Below are 18,053 nucleotides of genomic sequence, written 5' to 3' on the forward strand. Positions count from 1 at the left end.
ACTTCAAAATTATCTCTAGATTTGTTAAAATTTAAATTTTGGTTTATAAATATAAGTATAAGAGAAAAAGATAAGGTTACGAGGCTCCACGTAGCTTCCCTGTCTCTACTCTAATCGTTTGTACGGCCAGTAAATTATAAAAAAATGAAACAACAAAAATTAAATAAGAGGCTTGACCATCGTCTTCCTCAGCAAACAACGCAACCTCTCCATCACATATGAAACTGGGAATAAAGAAAAAAAAAGGCTAGAAAACCGAGAAAGAACTTTGACGTTAAAAGTTAGAAAATGTCAAGCACGAGTATGAAACCACCCTCTGCTGCCAATAAATACATCTATATACCTGGTATAATCGAGAAATCTCATGTGCATCACTCAGGACTCGGCACAATGTTCCACTTGGATCGTTGTCCTTCAGTAGTTTAGATTCATGCACAGAAGATTCCTAGCACTCCTTGTAATGTGCAAAAGTACATGTTGCCACGATAAAACATGGTGCAGGACCATCGTATATAGCAGCTCATCTAAATTTAGTCATCTATATCTTTATTTGGATAATCATCTAAAATAGTTTTAGCTTTGAAAGATCTTTTTTATCCCAGCAGATCATCCATATATATGACATCTTTCATATCTCTTTGGAAGATGGAGAGAGAACATCTAAATATAGAATTTCTCTTCTAATATGAATTACATCTAAAAATAAATGATGGAATAGATGTCCTGTTATAACTCAAGTTTTAATCTTCATCCTCTATTTCTAGGATGAAAGACGAGATAGATGTGCGCGGGGATGCTCTGACACGTCCTGACTGGCCCATAAGACTAGATTAATGACAGTAAATTTGAATCATCTCAAACTAATTACATGTACTACTACTCCAGCCACAAATAGGTGGCATTTTAGAATGCGCGCCAACGATGCCTTTAAGCTTTATCCAATAACTATATTTTCAAATCTTACGATTCAAATTTTGGAAACAGTATGGCTAGATCTTTTTTCAGAAAACAGTTTGAAAATATTGAAAGTTTCTATATCTTTTATTATGGGTTTTATAATATCGATTACGATCTCCGTTCGGGTGTTTAGCATAGATTACACAGATGACAAATGTTTCTGTTTTAGTTACTTCAGTGGTTTGTTTTTGAATTTTGAATTGACTAGATCCCCTTTCTAAACATTGATGGGCTCTGAAGTCACTGGAATGGTTGAAACCATATGATTTGTGCATAAATATTTATATTATGGTATAAAATTTGAATTTAGAAAAGACTTTATTATAATTAGTTCACTTTCTTCAAAGTTTACTTATCATTTACTTTTAAAAAATCGATTGCACAACGCAATAAACACGAAAAAGAGTACCTTATATGAAAATCGCATAGGCCAGCGGTGGGAACGCCGGCCTAAATTTTATTCAAGGCTGGAGTGGAGAGTTCACTATGCCACACATACAATAAACTACAAATGCTACTGTCGCCGCATGGGGACACAGCGCCATGGCCAACAAGAAGCAGCAAATACCCGGCTCAAATGCACAACCTCACGATCGAGTAGTAAATTTTAATTTGGACAACATCACTTCCAAACCAACGGAAAAAGGCTTAGTTAGAGTAATTTATCCCGGCCGGTGAGTTATCTTGATTTCCTCATCAATCACCAGGCACAGTAGGTCGAGCTAGTGTGTCGTGGTCACCATTTCTTCAGCTTGAGTGGCCTGATCATGGCGTTGTCCTCGTGATCCAGGATCTGCAGGCATGCATGTCAGATTACAAAATGAATTGGATTAGGTATATATGTCAGGCGTGATGTGATTATAATAATAATTATGACGTTTTATCATCCTTAACAAATACATTATAAAATTTTTGCATCTTAAAATATATATATCGTATCTCAAGATATTAAACTTTTATACCAAAAACTATGATATCTTGAGATATTTTTTTATGATAATAAAAAAGCTCTAGTAATTAAGGACGTGGCGCTTACGTGGCAATGGTAGACGAAACCAGGCTCAGTGGTGGCGTCGAAGGGGTAGAACTGGTTGGTCTCCACGAGCAAGAACGCCACCACCACCGACGTCACGAAGTTCGGCGGCACCTTCACCACGTTCTTCCACGTCTTCTCCTCCTCCGGCACTGGCAAGGTGCCCCCGACGGCGTGCTGGAGGAGGTTGCACGCGTCGGTGTTGTTGTTCTTGATCATGCAGTTCTTGAAGGTGAGGGGGTCGACGAGCTCCTTCATCTCGATGGCCTGGAGCGTGCCGAGGTGGACGTGCAGCGGGTGGTTGTCGTTGGTGAGGTTGATCACGTGCCACAGCTCCGTCGTCCCTGACCTCGGCGTCTCCGTCACCGGGTCCTCTAGGCGGAGCCCGTTGATGTACAGGTTCATTGTCCTGTTGTCCGCGGTCATGTTCTCGTACAGGACGATGTACCTCGTCATCATCGTCGGTGGGAGCGCCGACACGTTTGCGTACGGCACACCGTGTTCCGGCACCGTTGAGTTGTCCGGCGTGCCGTCGAGCTGTGCTGCGTAGGGGGCGACGATGAACTTCATCACCTTCCCGTCGAGATTCGGGTCCGGGGGAGTGCCGTTCAGCCCGTACGGGTAGGGCGCCGAGTTGAGCAGCTCGATCTCGGTGGCCGTTGGCGAGAGGGAGAAGTCGACGATGACGTCGAAGATCTCGGCCGGTGAGAGGACGAGGTGGGTCACGGTGACCGGCGCCAAGAGGTAGGAGGAGTCGGCAGCAATGACGTGGAAGGGGAGGCCGTCGGAGAGCCTGAGGTCGAGGTAGCGCGCATTGCAGGCGTTGAGGATGCGGAGGCGATAGCGGCGGCGCTGGACGTTGAGGAAGGGCCATGCCTTTCCGTTGACGGTCATGGTCATGCCGAAGTACTCCGGGTTCCACTGCGGGTGGATGTTGGGCACGACGCCTTTGGTGTCCATGAAGATGGAGCCGTTGGCGTAGAATTCACGGTCGGCGATGACGAGGTGGAGGTCGAATTCGCCGGAGGGGAGGTTCATGGGGATCTCGATCTCTGGCTTCTCGATGATGTAGGCGGCGAGGAGGCCGGCGAGGAGGCTGGCGCGGGTGAGACCGAGGGCGTGGTCGTGGTACCATAGGTTGCCCGGCGCCTGCACGTTGGGGTAGCGGTAGGTGGTCCGATTCCACGCAGGGCCCGTCTCGTTGAAGTCGCGGGTGTACCAGGCGAAGGCGCTGCCGTCATACTCCGGCGGGTGGGCGCCGCCGTGGAGGTGGACGACGGTGGGGACGCCGCCGTTCTTGGGGATGGCGGTGGGGACGGTGCGGTCCCACGGGAGGATGTGGGCATCGGGGAGGTGGTTCTCCCACTTGACGTCGAGCCACACGCCCTGGCGCGCCACGATGGTCGGCCCCGGGAACGTCGCCTTCTCCGGCGACTCCCCGTACACGAATACCGGCGTCGGTGGCATGTCGCGGTGGAATTTCTGCATGCACGAAAGCATCCCATTTTAAATTTAAATTTATATCAGTGAGTAGATTTTATAAAATCATAGATTAATCAAACTATCACAAAGTTATTCATTTAACGGCATGTAATTAAAAAACACATATTTAACTACAGATCAAATTAAGTCTGTAGATTTAACAATAATTCTATTATTAAACAATATGTTGTTGTAACTTAAGAAAAAAGCAGTGCTATGTATGTAAATTATAAACTCAAAAGGGAACTATAAAACCTTTGATATCTATACTAGCAATTCTACAGTTTTATGACAAATCTGTATTTAGTTATATGAGCAATTTTACCGTATTTGAGAAGATACCAGGAAGTACCAAAATTACAGTGTAAAATTTTGGTACCTCTTGTACCTACGTACTGGAGTACCAAATTTTATACTAAAATTTTTGTACCTAGCTCTCAATACCTATTAAGGACGGTAAAACTGTTCTAGTTATATATGTCCTTAAATCCATTGTTTTGTGATAGTTGGATCAAAATATATGTGGTTTTCTAAATTTACAAGTATAAATTTAAAATTTTATTGTACATCTCTATCAGATAAACTGGATTGGGCTGCGGGCCCAATTATCCACCACTAGTCCATAAATTTAATTATAGTGAGTAAAATAAGGCATACACGTACGTACCCAAGTCTTTTGGTACATGCCGATGTTGAGGCTGGTGGGCACGGGAATGCCGTTCCACAGGTTGTATCCTTGGATCCTCTGCATCTGCGGCAGCACGTCCACGTACTTGCTCAGGTTCAAGCTCGTCATCACCGGCCACCGCCGCGCCGCCGCCGGCGACGGATCCTCCGCCGGTGCCGTGTACTCGTCGGGGTCATCCGAGCCCCAGCCCCAGCCCCAGCGGCTCTTGCCAATCACGCCGCAGATGTAGCTAGGGATCAACGAGTCGCTCCTGCAGTTAAGCATTGACATGACTGCGTCCCATTGGTTGCTTCTTCCTGGTCCGTCCCTGGCGGCGCCGGCGGTGACGGCGACGACGGCCGCCGCCAACAGCAACACGGCGGCCAGCCGCCGAACCCTCGGACCCATCTGCGCGCACGCACGCAGCCATGGTCAGCGATACAAATTAGCCAATATACACTTACTCAGTTTCTTAATCAAGCTGTGATCTCAGTTTCTTGCCTTAGCTTAGTAGCTAGCTGGAGAGGGGCATGCAGAGGATGATCAATGGAGGAGATGGAAAGAAAGATCAGCCAAGCTAGCTAAGATCAGCAATGGCGCGCGTGTGGCTGACACACGGCTGATGCTCTTGGGAGGATTGCTATTTATAGGACGTTATTACTGCTAGTTTGAGCAAGGTGAAGGGCTAATTACTGGTCTGACAGGTCAGTGACATACGGATCGATGATGCTAATTGGCTGATTAATTTGCTGGAGTTTGGCCAACACAGCAAACTAAAGAAGCTTCTTCTACACACGGCCCATTTTAAACTTAAATAAGAGATGGCGCTGCATGTTAAGCTCGATCTGCGACTGCGAGATATATGGTCAAAACTTGAACTGAGATACAGCAGCTAATTGATCAGTACTGATTACCTGTAATTTGTCCTAATCTTGGCTCTATTTCCTCTCGTACGGCAAACATATATTACATTTTTATCGTCACATCGATCGTGATGTGTAGTGCATGCATGTGACAACTGACGTGAATAGATATGAATAAATTTAAATGAAAAGTGATTAGCATTCTATAAATAGTGCTATAAATCCTTATATTGTACCATAAGATTTAAAACTTACATATTTTTATATTTTGGGACAAAGGGTACTATCAACGCGAATCCTAGAAGTTGTACCATAGGTGAGTCAACCGTGTGATATCAACTGCTAAATATCATCGAACGGTTCTACTTTTAAGGTGGTCATTTTTTTAATTGTTTGGAGGAAAACAAACGAAACCCATATTTCTAAATGAAAATAAAATTAACAAATAAAACTTATATATCGTGTTCTTAGTGGTTTAAAAGTAAACTACGATATAACAACTTTAAAATCATTGAAAATTTAAATTTTATCTTACACACGTAAGGAGAAGCGAAAAGATCGATTTGATTCCAGAGCTTCACGTAGCTTCTTTGTCTCTACTCTACTCTTTTGATTTACAGCCAGTAAATTATAAAAAAATAAATGAAACAACAAAATTAAATAAGAGTCTTGATCATATCCTCATCTTCCTCAGCAAACAACGCAACCTCTCAATCACATATGATTTATCATCTAATAAAAACAAAAATATCAATCTAAATTTTTTTTAATAAGACGAAGAGTCAAAAATTATATGTAAAAAGTAAAAAATTAGTTTATTTTAGAACGGAGGGAGTACATCTATATACCTGGTATAATCGAGAAATCATGTGCATCACTCAGTACTCGGCACAATGTTCCACTTGGATCGTGTTGTCCTTCAGTAGGTTAATTAGATTCATGCGTAGAAGATTCCTAGCCCTTCTTGTAATGTGCGAAAGGACATGTTGCTACAATAAAACAATTATAACCAATGTGTAACACCTCCTGACTGACCCATGACACTAGATTAATGACAGCAAATTGAATCATCTCAAATTAGTTACATGTACTACTACTCCAGCCACAAATAGGTGACATTTTAGAATGCATGCAATCGATGCCTTTAAGCTTAACCATAACTATCTCTTTAAATATTACGATCAAATTTTGGAAATGGTATGGCTAGATCTGTTTTCAGGAAAATAGTTTGAAAGTACTAAAAATTATATACTTTTATTATGGGTTTTATACTACTGATTACAGTTTCAAAATATAAGTATTTCTATGGTGTTAAAAGTTTCTATTTTAGTCACTTGGAATGATTGAATACCAAACTTGAAGCATAAAAATATTTATATTTTGGAAAGGATGGAGTAATAATCAAACTGCTCCCTCCAGTTTAATAATTGTTGTTGTTTTGAACAATATTAAGGACAAACTCTTAGAACTTTAGCTATAATAACTTTTAAAAGATTTAGTTTAAATATAATACAACAATATGTGTAGGTGATCCTTAAAAGTACTTTAATAACGCAAACATTAATTTATTTTTATTTATTATAATAGAAAATCATAGTTAAATATAAGTTTTAAAGACAATGTCGTTATTTAAAATGACAGTAGTTATCAAACTGGAGGAAATAGTTTGTTGATAACTTTGTCGATTTCCGAAACACCATTTATTTGTAACTAGAGTTAGAAAAATGTTGGGCCATGTTTATTTTTAGCTTATTTATTTAATTACAGAAATGGATTATTTACTCCGACCATTTTTTAAATTTATTTGTTAAGGTTATTTCTTAAAATATACAATTTATCCCTATAGCCAAATCAATAATCCATTGTTATAATCTGCTAAATAATCTAAATCAAACAAGTACACTAGTCAACTAGTCTACACAGAATACAAATGTATATTGCGAACATTTGCTTATATAACAACTTGTTTACACCCCATTGGAAGGACAAATGGATCGATCGATTTCATAACAATTGTTTTGATAATAAAAGAGTACAACAGTCCTGCCTATGCATCACATATAGGTGTAGACAACCAACAAGTATCGATTACCTAATTACATACTGAAGCTGGATAAAGACAAATGGTCAAATTAATCATGAAGAATTGGGTGCATAATTTTTCCAATTTGGCGACTTGAAATTAAAAATAAGGACATTTTATTCATCAAGTGATTGCAGTATTTTTACTCATTTGTGGATGCATCTTTACACACGTCTAAATAGCTGATCTATTTGGATAGTTAAATTAAATGATTTGGGATCATTATTCGAAGGTATAAATGAGTGGACAAATTATTATAAAATTAAAGAAACGGATTTAAAACAACATCACATGAATTTCATATACACAGAGTTTTCAGAAATTGGATAATTTAAAAGAAATTACACGTTCGAGAAACATAACCGTCAATCCATTCCGCTCGTTAAGCTGGAAATAATAGGGCCGTGACAGAATCTTGTGATAGAATACAAATAAATATAGGAAAATTGCAATGCCGCCATTATAATTTTGCTAAATTAAAATATGTCATCCTGATTTATGTGTCATTGACTCATATATATTTCATATTATTAATAAGATATCAATGACATATCTATATAAATGGTTACAAATTTTCAAAAATACATGGCAGTTTTGCCTTGGCTTTCACCTGCTACGCATGCACCCACGTGAACAATTTTAGTAGGGGCAAACAAGTTGTTTGAAACGAGCACGATCTAGTCTACTACATACGTCGTCAGAGAAAAAATGGCTCCAAACTCCAAAGGTCGGCAATGGTGGACGATGAATCTATGTGCATGTCGCTGGTTTCGGCATCCATCCATGTTTCTTGACTCGATCAATTTCTATTTACTAGGAGCACACAGATTAATCGTTAGGTCAAGCAAACCGAAAACTACGTATCTGTAAGGTATACACTACACTAGGCATGCATTACAATAGGTACACGCTGTTAATTTAATCGTGTACTAGTTTTAAACTCAACCACCCCAGCTACTCGGTGGCCCTGCTGATTCTGACTAGGGCTAAATTAAGCAAATTAAATCTACGGAGAACAAATCTCATTGGTCACAGATTCAGCCGTAGTACTTATTAATAAATCAACAGTACAATAAATGGCATATTTACAAATAAAAAAATAATTTCTAAATAAAAATTTTATATATGCATTCTTAGTTATCTAAAAGCTAAGACTAAAAAATAAACTTTGATGAAATAACCCTAAAATCAACTCCAATTAAAATTGAAAATTCAAATTTTAACATACAAGTATATAAACAGAAGCGAAAAGACGAAGATAATAGCCACATACATGCACAGTTTCGATACTTTCGAATCAACCATGTGTACATATTCCGATGCCATGGGATGAAATTACCTGGAAGCTTACACTGTATCTTGGGTGCTTTCGTAGCACAGAAAAATGCTTGTGAAAAAACAAGACCCCAGCTTGCATTTCAAACTCTTGGGAGCTTCTCGTACGTCTGCATAAATGATTCTCAAGCACACAGCAGCCACGTATTCATGTGCTGCAAACCATCACCATTCAGAAGTTAAACAGGTTATTGTTCTACAGATACTTCAGTCTTATGTACCATTAGCAAAGATATATAAAATCTGCCTCAGAAGCTTCATGTATGCTCGATCCAACATGTAATGAACAGTTGGTTCACAAATAAATTGACTTTACAGGCTGAAATAGCATAACTCGTAGCATTGCGAAACAATCCTCTGTTTCCCGTCGTGTTTCACCAAAAATTTTCTAATGTTCGTTTTATCTTTCTAACTTCAACCAAAAAACTGTTGATCTGATTTCACAATACTAATGAGGGCCTTATTCGTCATTTTGTCTCAAGGAAGTCAGCAACTCCTTGAAATAAGCTAATGTCTTTTTCTCTATGGGTTTAAATGGGATTTGGTTTATAACATGGGCTCCAAAGGCGAAATTCAGGGCATCAGCTGCTGTTTTGACATCGATGCCTCTTGCTCGGAAGAAGTAGATCGCATTTGGATCATGTTCACCACTGATGGCAGCCCCATGCGTACATTTGACATCATCAGCAATGATCTGAAGGTTTGGTTTTACATTAACAAGCGCCTTCGATGACAGCAGAAGACACTTGGTTTCTTGCCCTGCATCAGTCTGTTGTGCATATCTGTGAACCAATGACAAACATAGAGTTTAGGATAGGCAGAAACAGGGATGCATAAACAGAACTTCATGAAATATCATCATCATAATACCAAAACTGCTCACAGGTGAAACAAACAATAATTGTGCACAGTCTCCTAATCCCATATGGAAACATGCTACGTTAACAGCTCTGCATTTCTACCTATGAAAAGAATATAGATACAGATGGTTTGACTGCATTTAACCTAACAAAAAAAATACTAAAACAATAAAAACTTTGGATGTGTCAGAACTCAGCCACCATTAAATGCTAAGCAGTTAGAAAATCTATTATTGAATTAATAAAAAAGTGGTGACCTACATAACTACACTGCTGGTTCAAAAACAGCTAGGGATTAGCAATATTTTTGTCAAAACAACACAATTGAAATACAACAACAGGAGTAGTCTAATAAAATACCTGTTCACTTTAATATTTCCATCAAATATGCCATTCCCTCTACCAGAAGCAATGCATCTATGGATATGATGTGAACGACCTCTTGGGTGATCAAGTATAAGCTTGCTATGAAGATCGTGTATCTGCTTATCCTGCCACGAAAAGTGGAAAGTCGACAATTGTGTGTTTGTCTCTGGGCCCAATTGTTGGATGTGGAGATTGTGCCTGTTTAATCTGGCTCCAATGCTTGCCTCAACAAACTCATAGTGGCTAGATGTATTCTGCAAAAAAAATGACAAAACTATAAGACTAATGTACTGTTTTTTTCCTCCTCAAATAAGGACTTGGTTTAAGCTTCATCATTGAGAAATGAGAATAATAGGTAATACCATATTTGTCAATTTCATCCCAAAGCCATTCAAGCATGGAACATTCCTATACTGGAATTGAACATACGAATACAGGTCCCTTCCGGAGTGTAACAAAATATAACTTTGTGAAATGATTAGTAGTGTTCAGTTATCATATGCTGTCTGATGAAATTTAAAGCCAAAGTAGCAAAGATGTAAAATTGGGTCAGCCAAACTAGCCGCTAACCTTAGTGTCCCTAACCCACAGCCATACATACATTCTCCTAGCACAATTCTGCCACCATAGAAAACCAACAGACTAGCACGGGATGTGAGAACTTGAGGGATTTCCACTGCCTACTACCTTCATGGAAGTCACAGTCCGTTAATGTGATTTCTGCCACAGAGGACTTATAGGGAAGTTGCCGCATCATCTCTCCTTGCTATCACATTGTTCTCATCCTGCACTTTAGGATGAATCTCTGGCTCCTCCACAGCTACAATTTCTTGATTGCGCATTCTTTCTCTTCTAGGATTGAACAGTTTGGTATTGTCTACTCCCATAGGCCACTGAAGCAGCATCAGGCGGCTCTCAAACCTTCTGATTCCACAGATTGCCAGCTTAGATGACAAGTGGTGTCCAAATCTAATACACCTAACACATGAATTCTGTATGTGCCTTGTTGTTCTAAACAAGGGTGATTTATTTCACTGTGTTTCATGGTTGTAAATATTCAATTGAAACATCAAAGTACAAAGTGGCATAATGCACCCTTGACAATTAGGAATCCCTTTTACATTAACTTTAGGAGGTTTATACTTTATTTCTGTGTGTCAGGCTTCTAGCTAGAAAGTCAGCAAAGTGATTCCTCATTGATCTGTCATATTCCCACCCAACTAGAGAAAGAGAAAATGTCATGACACCCCTATTAGCTGCACAATTGTATTGGGTAAAATTATTGAAACATATAGATTGTAACATGGGACTGGTACTCTTATCAAGTTATCAACTGAGTAATTCTAACCATTTATCATCCTAATAGAACCAAAATTGTATTTTCCCATCATCACCACCACTATCTTAGTCCAACTGACATAACAAGCAAACGCATTGAAGCTTAGCAACTACCACGGTTAAGACATCGATCCAGAATTCATAATTAGCAGAGTAATGCAAAATGCACAAGAAAGTTCCACCTGCTGTACGACGGTCCACTTCGTATGCGCAGCCGCAGCCGACTGCTGCTGCACATAGGAATGCACCACCTTTGCATCCTCCTCCACAATGATCTCCATCACCGGGTTAGCCCAGTAGCATCCACCCCCCTCTTCTCCCACCCCAAAATGCTCCTCGATGATGGCCACCTCCGCCCCCTTCTCCGCCACAACCAGAACCCTTGGGTTCGACATCATCATGCTACCATCACCACAGCCGCTGTAACTGAACATGATGTGAACCGGGTCGTCGGCCATACTGACCCCCTCAGGCACGTGGACGACTGCGACATCCTTCGCGCCAACGGCGTTGAAGTCGTAGAAGAGGTCCTTGTCGGCGAATTCCGCGGAGGCGGCGAGAGCAGCGGCCGCTCGGTCCCGGACGCGGCCAGCGGGGAGGTCAGCCAGGGCGGCGACGTGGGCGCCGGAGGAGGAGGTGAGGACACCATCGGAGAAGTGGACGTGGGAGGCGTAGGGTGAGGCGAGCGGCGCGACGGCGGGGGCCTGGGAAGGGAGGGAGATGGGGAGGGAACGGAGGTAGGAGATGTCGGTGAAGCGGTAGGCCTCGCTGGAGCGGCGGGTGGGCCAGCGCGTGGAGAGGAGGGAGAGAGCGGAGGCGTAGCGGACCGGGTCGAGGAGCGGGGAGGAGGCCGCGACCGAGTCCTCCAGCTGCTCCGCGATGCGGAGGACGAGGTCGTCGGAGACCGCCGGGGCCGCGCGCGCCGCGGATACGACGGAGCGGCGGAACCGCACGGCAGGCGACGCGATGCGGAGCGGGCTGGAGCAGGAGGCGGCGCACAGCGCCGGCGACGGCGACGGCGACGACATGGCGAGCGGCCGCGCGAATTTTCTCGTCTCGTGGCCGCGGAGGGGATGACTTCCATTTCCACCAGTGAAGGGTTTGGTGGTTTCTAGGGAGAGAATGACAGGTGGGCCCCAGTTTCCGATGGGCTGAAATGGGCCTCAGATTCAGAACAGAATTGAGCCACTGTAGTGGGGCCCAATTAGGCGGCCCAGTTGCAGCCTTATCCGTTCGCCTCCCCGCTCACAGCTCACTCGCTCGCGAGCTCGTTTCGTCGCGGCAATGGCGCTCCAGCTCACCCGTCCCTTCGTCCGGCTCCGGCCGCCGCCGCCGCAGCGGCGTCGGAGCTCACGTGCTCATTGCCTCGCCTCATCCGCCGGCGCGCGGGCCCCTTGCTTCACGAGGCCCTACACGTCCGTCCTGGTGGTCCCCACCGGAGTCGGCGCCGCCGTCGGGGGCTTCGCCGGCGACGCCCTTCCCGTGGCGCGCGCCCTCGCTGCCGTCGCCGACTGCGTCATCTCCCACCCCAATGTAATCATTACTATCTTCCCAAAGCTTCACTTGCACATGTACATCTGTACCTACGCTAGGATTTGTTTGTCTGCTCAAAGGTTGAGGGTTTTGCCTTCTCTTCTCATCGTAGGTGCTGAACGCCGCGATGCTCTACTGGCCGATGCCCAACACGCTCTACGTTGAGGGTTACGCCCTAGACAGATTCGCAGAAGGATCTTGGGCTCTCCAACCAGTTCATCAGAACAAGGTACTACTACTAGTTAGTGGCTCTGGAGATTGCTCACACATTGTGTTAACTTTAACCGCTTGTCTTTTCTGTAAAAAAAGTTATGTATGTCTAAAAGTATGTTATAGTAGTAATGTGATGTGACAGATATACAAGCGTACAACTTTCACTAATCATCAATTGATCGTTTAGAAGTTGTTAATGGTCAGTTAAAATAGTGATGGCTAACAGTGACAAGTGAATAAAAACAGAGGGGGTACATTGACACATTGTAGCTGCTTCAACCTAGGTAGGCTTGGTGTTGGATTCTGGAATCGAGGAGGAGCTTCGACTCCGCCACTTGCAGGTTGCGGATGCCGCGAGGGCTTCTCTGGGGCTCCCTGTAGTTGAGTACATTGTCACTGATACTCCTCTGGAGGTGCACATTCTGCTCTTATCCTTTTCTTCGCTGTGAGTGAAAAAGAATGTATAATTCAGTGCCTGTGGAAGTGAGGAGTAATCATGCCCATTTATGGTCTAGATCAAGACATGGTTTGATCCGGAATGTGGGAAGTCTACAGGGAGTGTTGGTAACTCTGATTCTCTCCTAAGGGCAGTTGAGGCCCTAGTGAACCGTTCTGATGTGAATGCTGTGGCAGTCGTTGCACGCTTTCCAGATGATGATCCAGAAGATTCAGATTGTTATCGGGAAGGGAAGGTAATTCTTGTCTGTTCGCTTGGCTGCTTTATTACTTTTCTTAACAGATTAGTGATTATTATGCCATTTAATATTCTAGAAACACCTTACACCTTAGTTTCTTAATTTAGTTTGTTCTGAGATGCTCTTTGATTTACAAGTTCAACTGTTTGGCCCATCTGAAATGCTCTTGCAAGTTATGAAAACGCTCACTTAAATTCCACATAAAGTCAGGCATATCTGTTACCACACCTCTTCTACATTTAAATGTAAGCTGTTGTCCAAATGTTTATATTGATGAAACTCTCTAATTATTGATGTAACTAACTGATTGGAGTTACCACGGGAGACATGCTGAGGTTATCGTTGTGAGTGTTGTTCAGCATTTCCGTTATCGCCGTTCTCATCTTGGTTTTCTTTCAATACCATATCAATGCAGGGAGTTGATCTGTTGGCAGGAGTTGAAGCAATTATAAGCCACCTAATTGTGAAAAAATTCAAGATCCCTGCTGCCCATGCTCCTGCAGTGTTACCCCCAGCTCTAAGCCCATCAGTGTCCCCAAGATCTGCTGCCGAAGAGGTTTCCACTCTTTCTGCTGAACTACACCGGTGCATAACTGAGTTACCAGGGCTATGCTTAGTAATGACAGAACAATGGAATGTTGTATATCAGGCTAATTCCAAGTGTTTACTATCTGCTAGTTGCATGGTTCTTATTTTTTAGATGATGGAAGCTTTATTGAACTCATTAAATTACATCGAGGTTATATAATTGTCCTGAAAAATCTGCATAACTAAGATGCACACAGCCATGTATGGTTTCTTATACTACGGCCATTCCAAAATAAGGTCATCTTTACCTACTCTTGTTTGTCCCAAAATAAGTTGAAAGAACAATCATTGAATCACAGTTTATGAAATTAAGGATCAAATGCATTGGAACTAGATAAACTTAGGGACAATTACATGAAATTGGGATTTGATAAAGTGGAGGGTATTCTAGTCTTTTTGCTTTGTATTGGTATGTGTGGAATAGGTGAAAAATGAAGTTATTTTGGGATGGGTGGAGTTGGTACAAATTAACCTGTTTGCATCCATTCCTAGCGTATGTCAGTCAGTACTGTCCTATGTCAAATTAAGCAGGGCTCGTTAATTTTGTATCATTTTCCGGTATCACTCCTCATTGATCTTTCTGGAACAGATTGGCTATACCTTTCTACCCTGTGTGCTTGCCGGGTTAAGTAATGCCCCTCAATATGTGATGAGGAGGAACGGAAACATGGGTAATGGTTGCATAGTGGCTGGTGATGTTGATAGTGTGATTCTTCCAAAAGATGCTTGCGGAGGAGATGGTACAATTGCCTTTGCTCAAACTTCTAGAAAGAACAAGGTAGACCTTTTCTCTCTGTATCAGTGATGAGTGATGTTCCATCTTCCACTCGGATTTTGTTATCCTCATTAATAGGTTTTTTTTTGCAGCCCTTAATCATTACAGTTCAGGAAAATGAAACAGTTCTTGATGATACCCCTGACAAATTCAATATAGAGGCGGTACGCAACATATCTCGACAATTTTACAAAGCCCTCTTTCTGACTTATGCAAGAAACACTTAGAAATCATGCACTGTTGATCCTTTTTGTTACCAGCTAAATGTCCAGAACTATTGGGAAGCCATTGGAGTAATCGCAGCTCATAAGGCAGGTGTCAACCCAAATGCTCTTAGAAGGCAAGGAGTTGATCATCTTAAAAGACCTCTTAGACTATACCCTGTGCAGTCTCGTGGTTCTAGGGAGGCAACCTATTCAGCAGCGCATACTAGTTTAACAATTTAGCTGTGCAACTAAAAGATTGTAGAATTCAGTTCTGGCAGATTAGTGCTCCAAATTTTGTAGTCATGTACATATTCCACAAAAATGATCCTGCAGTGGAATCCTACTTACTTATAGCTGATGGTATATTATACAGGCCAAATTTCTTTTGGCGCCACCATTTTGAAGTTACATCTACACACATCAGTAGTTTAAGTTGCTTGGACAGAAGCACAGGTTTTAGCAATGAAATGCACAAGTTTAAGTGGTGATTTTGTTCAATCTGTCAAGCTAGTAGCAGTACTAGCTAGCATTGTAGTGTAATTTGATAATCAGATATATTATGGTGATGAATGATAAGCAAGTTGGAAGCCTGCCTCTCTTTTCCAAGAGAAGTTTGGTGTTCAGTAGTTACATTCTCAATCTCACCATCATGCACAGTAACCTTCTCAACGGGCAAACTAGTTTACTAAAAAAAAACGAAGGCAGTGAACTGTAAGTGGAGACACCTCGATCTTGCCATGACCAACCTAATTCAAACCGGCAAAGCATTTCTTTCGTTGTAAAAAGGAAGAAACAATTAACATTTCGATTGCTGTTACACGTCTGATGATCATATATGTATAAAGATCGAGGCGTATGCAACTATGCATGTTGCAACATTTGGTAAGGTAGAGAAGAGAGAGAGAGAGATGCCGGAGTACTGCGTGACCGGCGGGACGGGGTTCATCGCGTCGCACCTCATCCGCGCGCTGCTCGCCGCCGGCCACACCGTCCGCGCCACCGTCAGAGACCCAGGTAATCAATCAACACTGACGCATCGTTCAGCTGGCTAATGATCGAACACGACGATGTGAGCACGCGCGCGAATGGATGATGGGGTGCAGAGGATGAAGCCAAGGTGGGGTTCCTGTGGGAGCTGGAGGGCGCCAGCGAGCGGCTGCAGCTGCTCCGGGCCGACCTGATGGTGGAGGGGAGCTTCGACGACGCCGTCCGCGGCGTCGACGGCGTCTTCCACGCGGCGTCCCCCGTCGTCGTTGTCGGCAGCGGCGGCGGCGGCGGCGGCAAGGCGGCGCCGCCGAGCAAGCAGGACGACGAGGAGGAGGTCCGGCAGCGGCTGGTGGAGCCGATCGTCCGCGGCGCGGCGAACGTGCTGCGGTCGTGCGCCCGCGCGCGGCCCCGGCGCGTGGTGTTCACCTCCTCCTGCTCCTGCGTCCGCTACTGCGGCGGCGCGGCGACGGCGCTGAACGAGTCGCACTGGAGCGACGCCGCCTACTGCGCGGCGCACGGCCTCTGGTACGCCTACGCCAAGACGGTGGCGGAGCGGGAGGCGTGGCGCCTCGCCAAGGAGCGCGGCCTCGACATGGTCGTCGTCAACCCGTCCTTCGTGGTCGGCCCCGTCCTCGGCCCGGCGGCGACCAGCACGGCGCTGGTGGTGCTCGCCCTGCTCCGGGGGGACCTCCCCAGGTACCCCAACACCACGGTGGGGTTCGTGCACGTCGACGACGCCGTGCTGGCCCACGTGCTGGCCATGGAGGACCCCAGGGCGTCGGGCCGGCTCATCTGCTCGTGCCACGTCGCGCACTGGTCGGAGATCGTGGAGGCGCTGCGGGAGAGGCACCCGCAGTACAGGCTGCCGGCGGAGTGCAGCGGCCACAAGGGGGACGACAGGGCGCACAGGATGGACACCACCAAGATCAGGGCCCTCGGCTTCCCGCCATTCCTCTCCCTGCAGCAGATGTTCGACGACTGCATCAAGAGCTTCCAGGACAAGGGCCTCCTCCCCCTCCCTCTCCCTCCTGCAAATTAACTAAGCTGCAGCCTACTGATTAGCTATGCTACTAATGCTTGATTAATTAAATGAAGTGACTAAACATTAATTACTAGCATGCTATAATGTTATAATCAGTTCGTGTGTGTTGTCTATCATTCACATAACCTGGCTGCTCGCTTGAAAAATTGTTAGCAACATCGTTTTGCCTACAGCAGATTATGATCTGTAGCTTAGCTGCTTGTTAACCACTAATAATACGGAGCAATTTATCGGTAAAAATATCTACTCCCTTCGTTCCAAAATAAATCAATCTTTTAATTTTTACATATAATGTTTGATTCTTCGTCTTATTCGAATATTTTTTACAATTAATATTTTTATTTTATTATATGATAAATCATGAATAGTACTTTTCCCGTAACTGGTTTTTTTATTTCTTGAAAATTTCTAGTCTTATCAAAATTCACCGATTGATGAATTGTAATACTTTCTAGTTTTATCTAAATTTATTAATTAATATAATATTTATATATACATCTATATGAATATAGGCAAGACTAGAAAGTATGAAAGGAAGGGATTATTGGAATACTACGACTGAAACGGTGCAGCTTGAAGATTGGTTAACGGACTGTTTGATTTTTTAAAATAATATATTAGTATAATGTGAAGAAAAAAAATATCTCGTCGGTTTAACCCCTTTCCAGATTTGTCCGTACACTAGCGGATTATAACACGAAAAACAATAAAACACGACTTTTACTCCTACATCCATGGGATCGACTTCTCCATGTATTGAAAGGGCAAATGGCAACAGTAGGAGACATGAGATTCACGAGAGACAACCTCGGAATGCGTGCGTGCATGTGATGGTGTCCGCTGCATACTGATTGTCGATATGCTCCGGTCAGGTCAGGCATGTCTTCTGCAGAAGCAGATGCACTCCACGTTGCTGAATGGGGTTTTCTTAATTCTTTTACTTCTGGACCATTTTATTTTTTAGACTAAATCCCATGCAAAACATAATTCTTACTTTGAATGTTTTGGTCACATCGGTTACCCCGTTAAA

The 18,053-nt window shown here is 43.4% G+C and overlaps 4 protein-coding genes across 4 annotated transcripts; 2 read left to right on the forward strand and 2 right to left on the reverse strand.

The window, feature by feature from the left end:
- Positions 1 to 1,693: 1,693 nt before the first annotated feature.
- LOC102702147 (multicopper oxidase LPR1 homolog 5-like) lies at positions 1,694 to 4,547 on the reverse strand. Its single transcript, XM_006645393.3, has 3 exons — positions 4,140 to 4,547; positions 1,994 to 3,472; positions 1,694 to 1,750 (listed from the first exon to the last, which is right to left on the reverse strand). Exons 1-3 carry the CDS (start codon positions 4,545 to 4,547, stop codon positions 1,694 to 1,696), a joined length of 1,944 nt encoding a protein of 647 aa, XP_006645456.3.
- Positions 4,548 to 8,664: 4,117 nt separating this feature from the next.
- Positions 8,665 to 12,047, reverse strand: LOC102702427 (protein ABCI7, chloroplastic). The gene is made up of 3 exons (XM_040520183.1): positions 11,167 to 12,047; positions 9,641 to 9,900; positions 8,665 to 9,202 (listed from the first exon to the last, which is right to left on the reverse strand). Exons 1-3 carry the CDS (start codon positions 12,010 to 12,012, stop codon positions 8,881 to 8,883), a joined length of 1,428 nt encoding a protein of 475 aa, XP_040376117.1. The 5' UTR covers positions 12,013 to 12,047; the 3' UTR covers positions 8,665 to 8,880.
- Positions 12,048 to 12,256: 209 nt separating this feature from the next.
- On the forward strand, positions 12,257 to 15,492 carry LOC102700184 (uncharacterized lipoprotein syc1174_c-like). Its single transcript, XM_015840244.2, has 8 exons — positions 12,257 to 12,517; positions 12,630 to 12,746; positions 13,015 to 13,143; positions 13,246 to 13,422; positions 13,841 to 13,981; positions 14,603 to 14,791; positions 14,881 to 14,952; positions 15,049 to 15,492. Exons 1-8 carry the CDS (start codon positions 12,269 to 12,271, stop codon positions 15,232 to 15,234), a joined length of 1,260 nt encoding a protein of 419 aa, XP_015695730.2. The 5' UTR covers positions 12,257 to 12,268; the 3' UTR covers positions 15,235 to 15,492.
- Positions 15,493 to 15,812: 320 nt separating this feature from the next.
- Positions 15,813 to 17,278, forward strand: LOC102702707 (tetraketide alpha-pyrone reductase 2-like). Its single transcript, XM_040529958.1, has 2 exons — positions 15,813 to 16,008; positions 16,098 to 17,278. Exons 1-2 carry the CDS (start codon positions 15,858 to 15,860, stop codon positions 17,018 to 17,020), a joined length of 1,074 nt encoding a protein of 357 aa, XP_040385892.1. The 5' UTR covers positions 15,813 to 15,857; the 3' UTR covers positions 17,021 to 17,278.
- The last annotated feature ends 775 nt before the right edge of the window (positions 17,279 to 18,053 follow it).

The sequence above is a fragment of the Oryza brachyantha genome, chromosome 1 (genome assembly GCF_000231095.2).
Source record: "Oryza brachyantha chromosome 1, ObraRS2, whole genome shotgun sequence".
Lineage (NCBI taxonomy): Eukaryota > Viridiplantae > Streptophyta > Magnoliopsida > Poales > Poaceae > Oryza > Oryza brachyantha.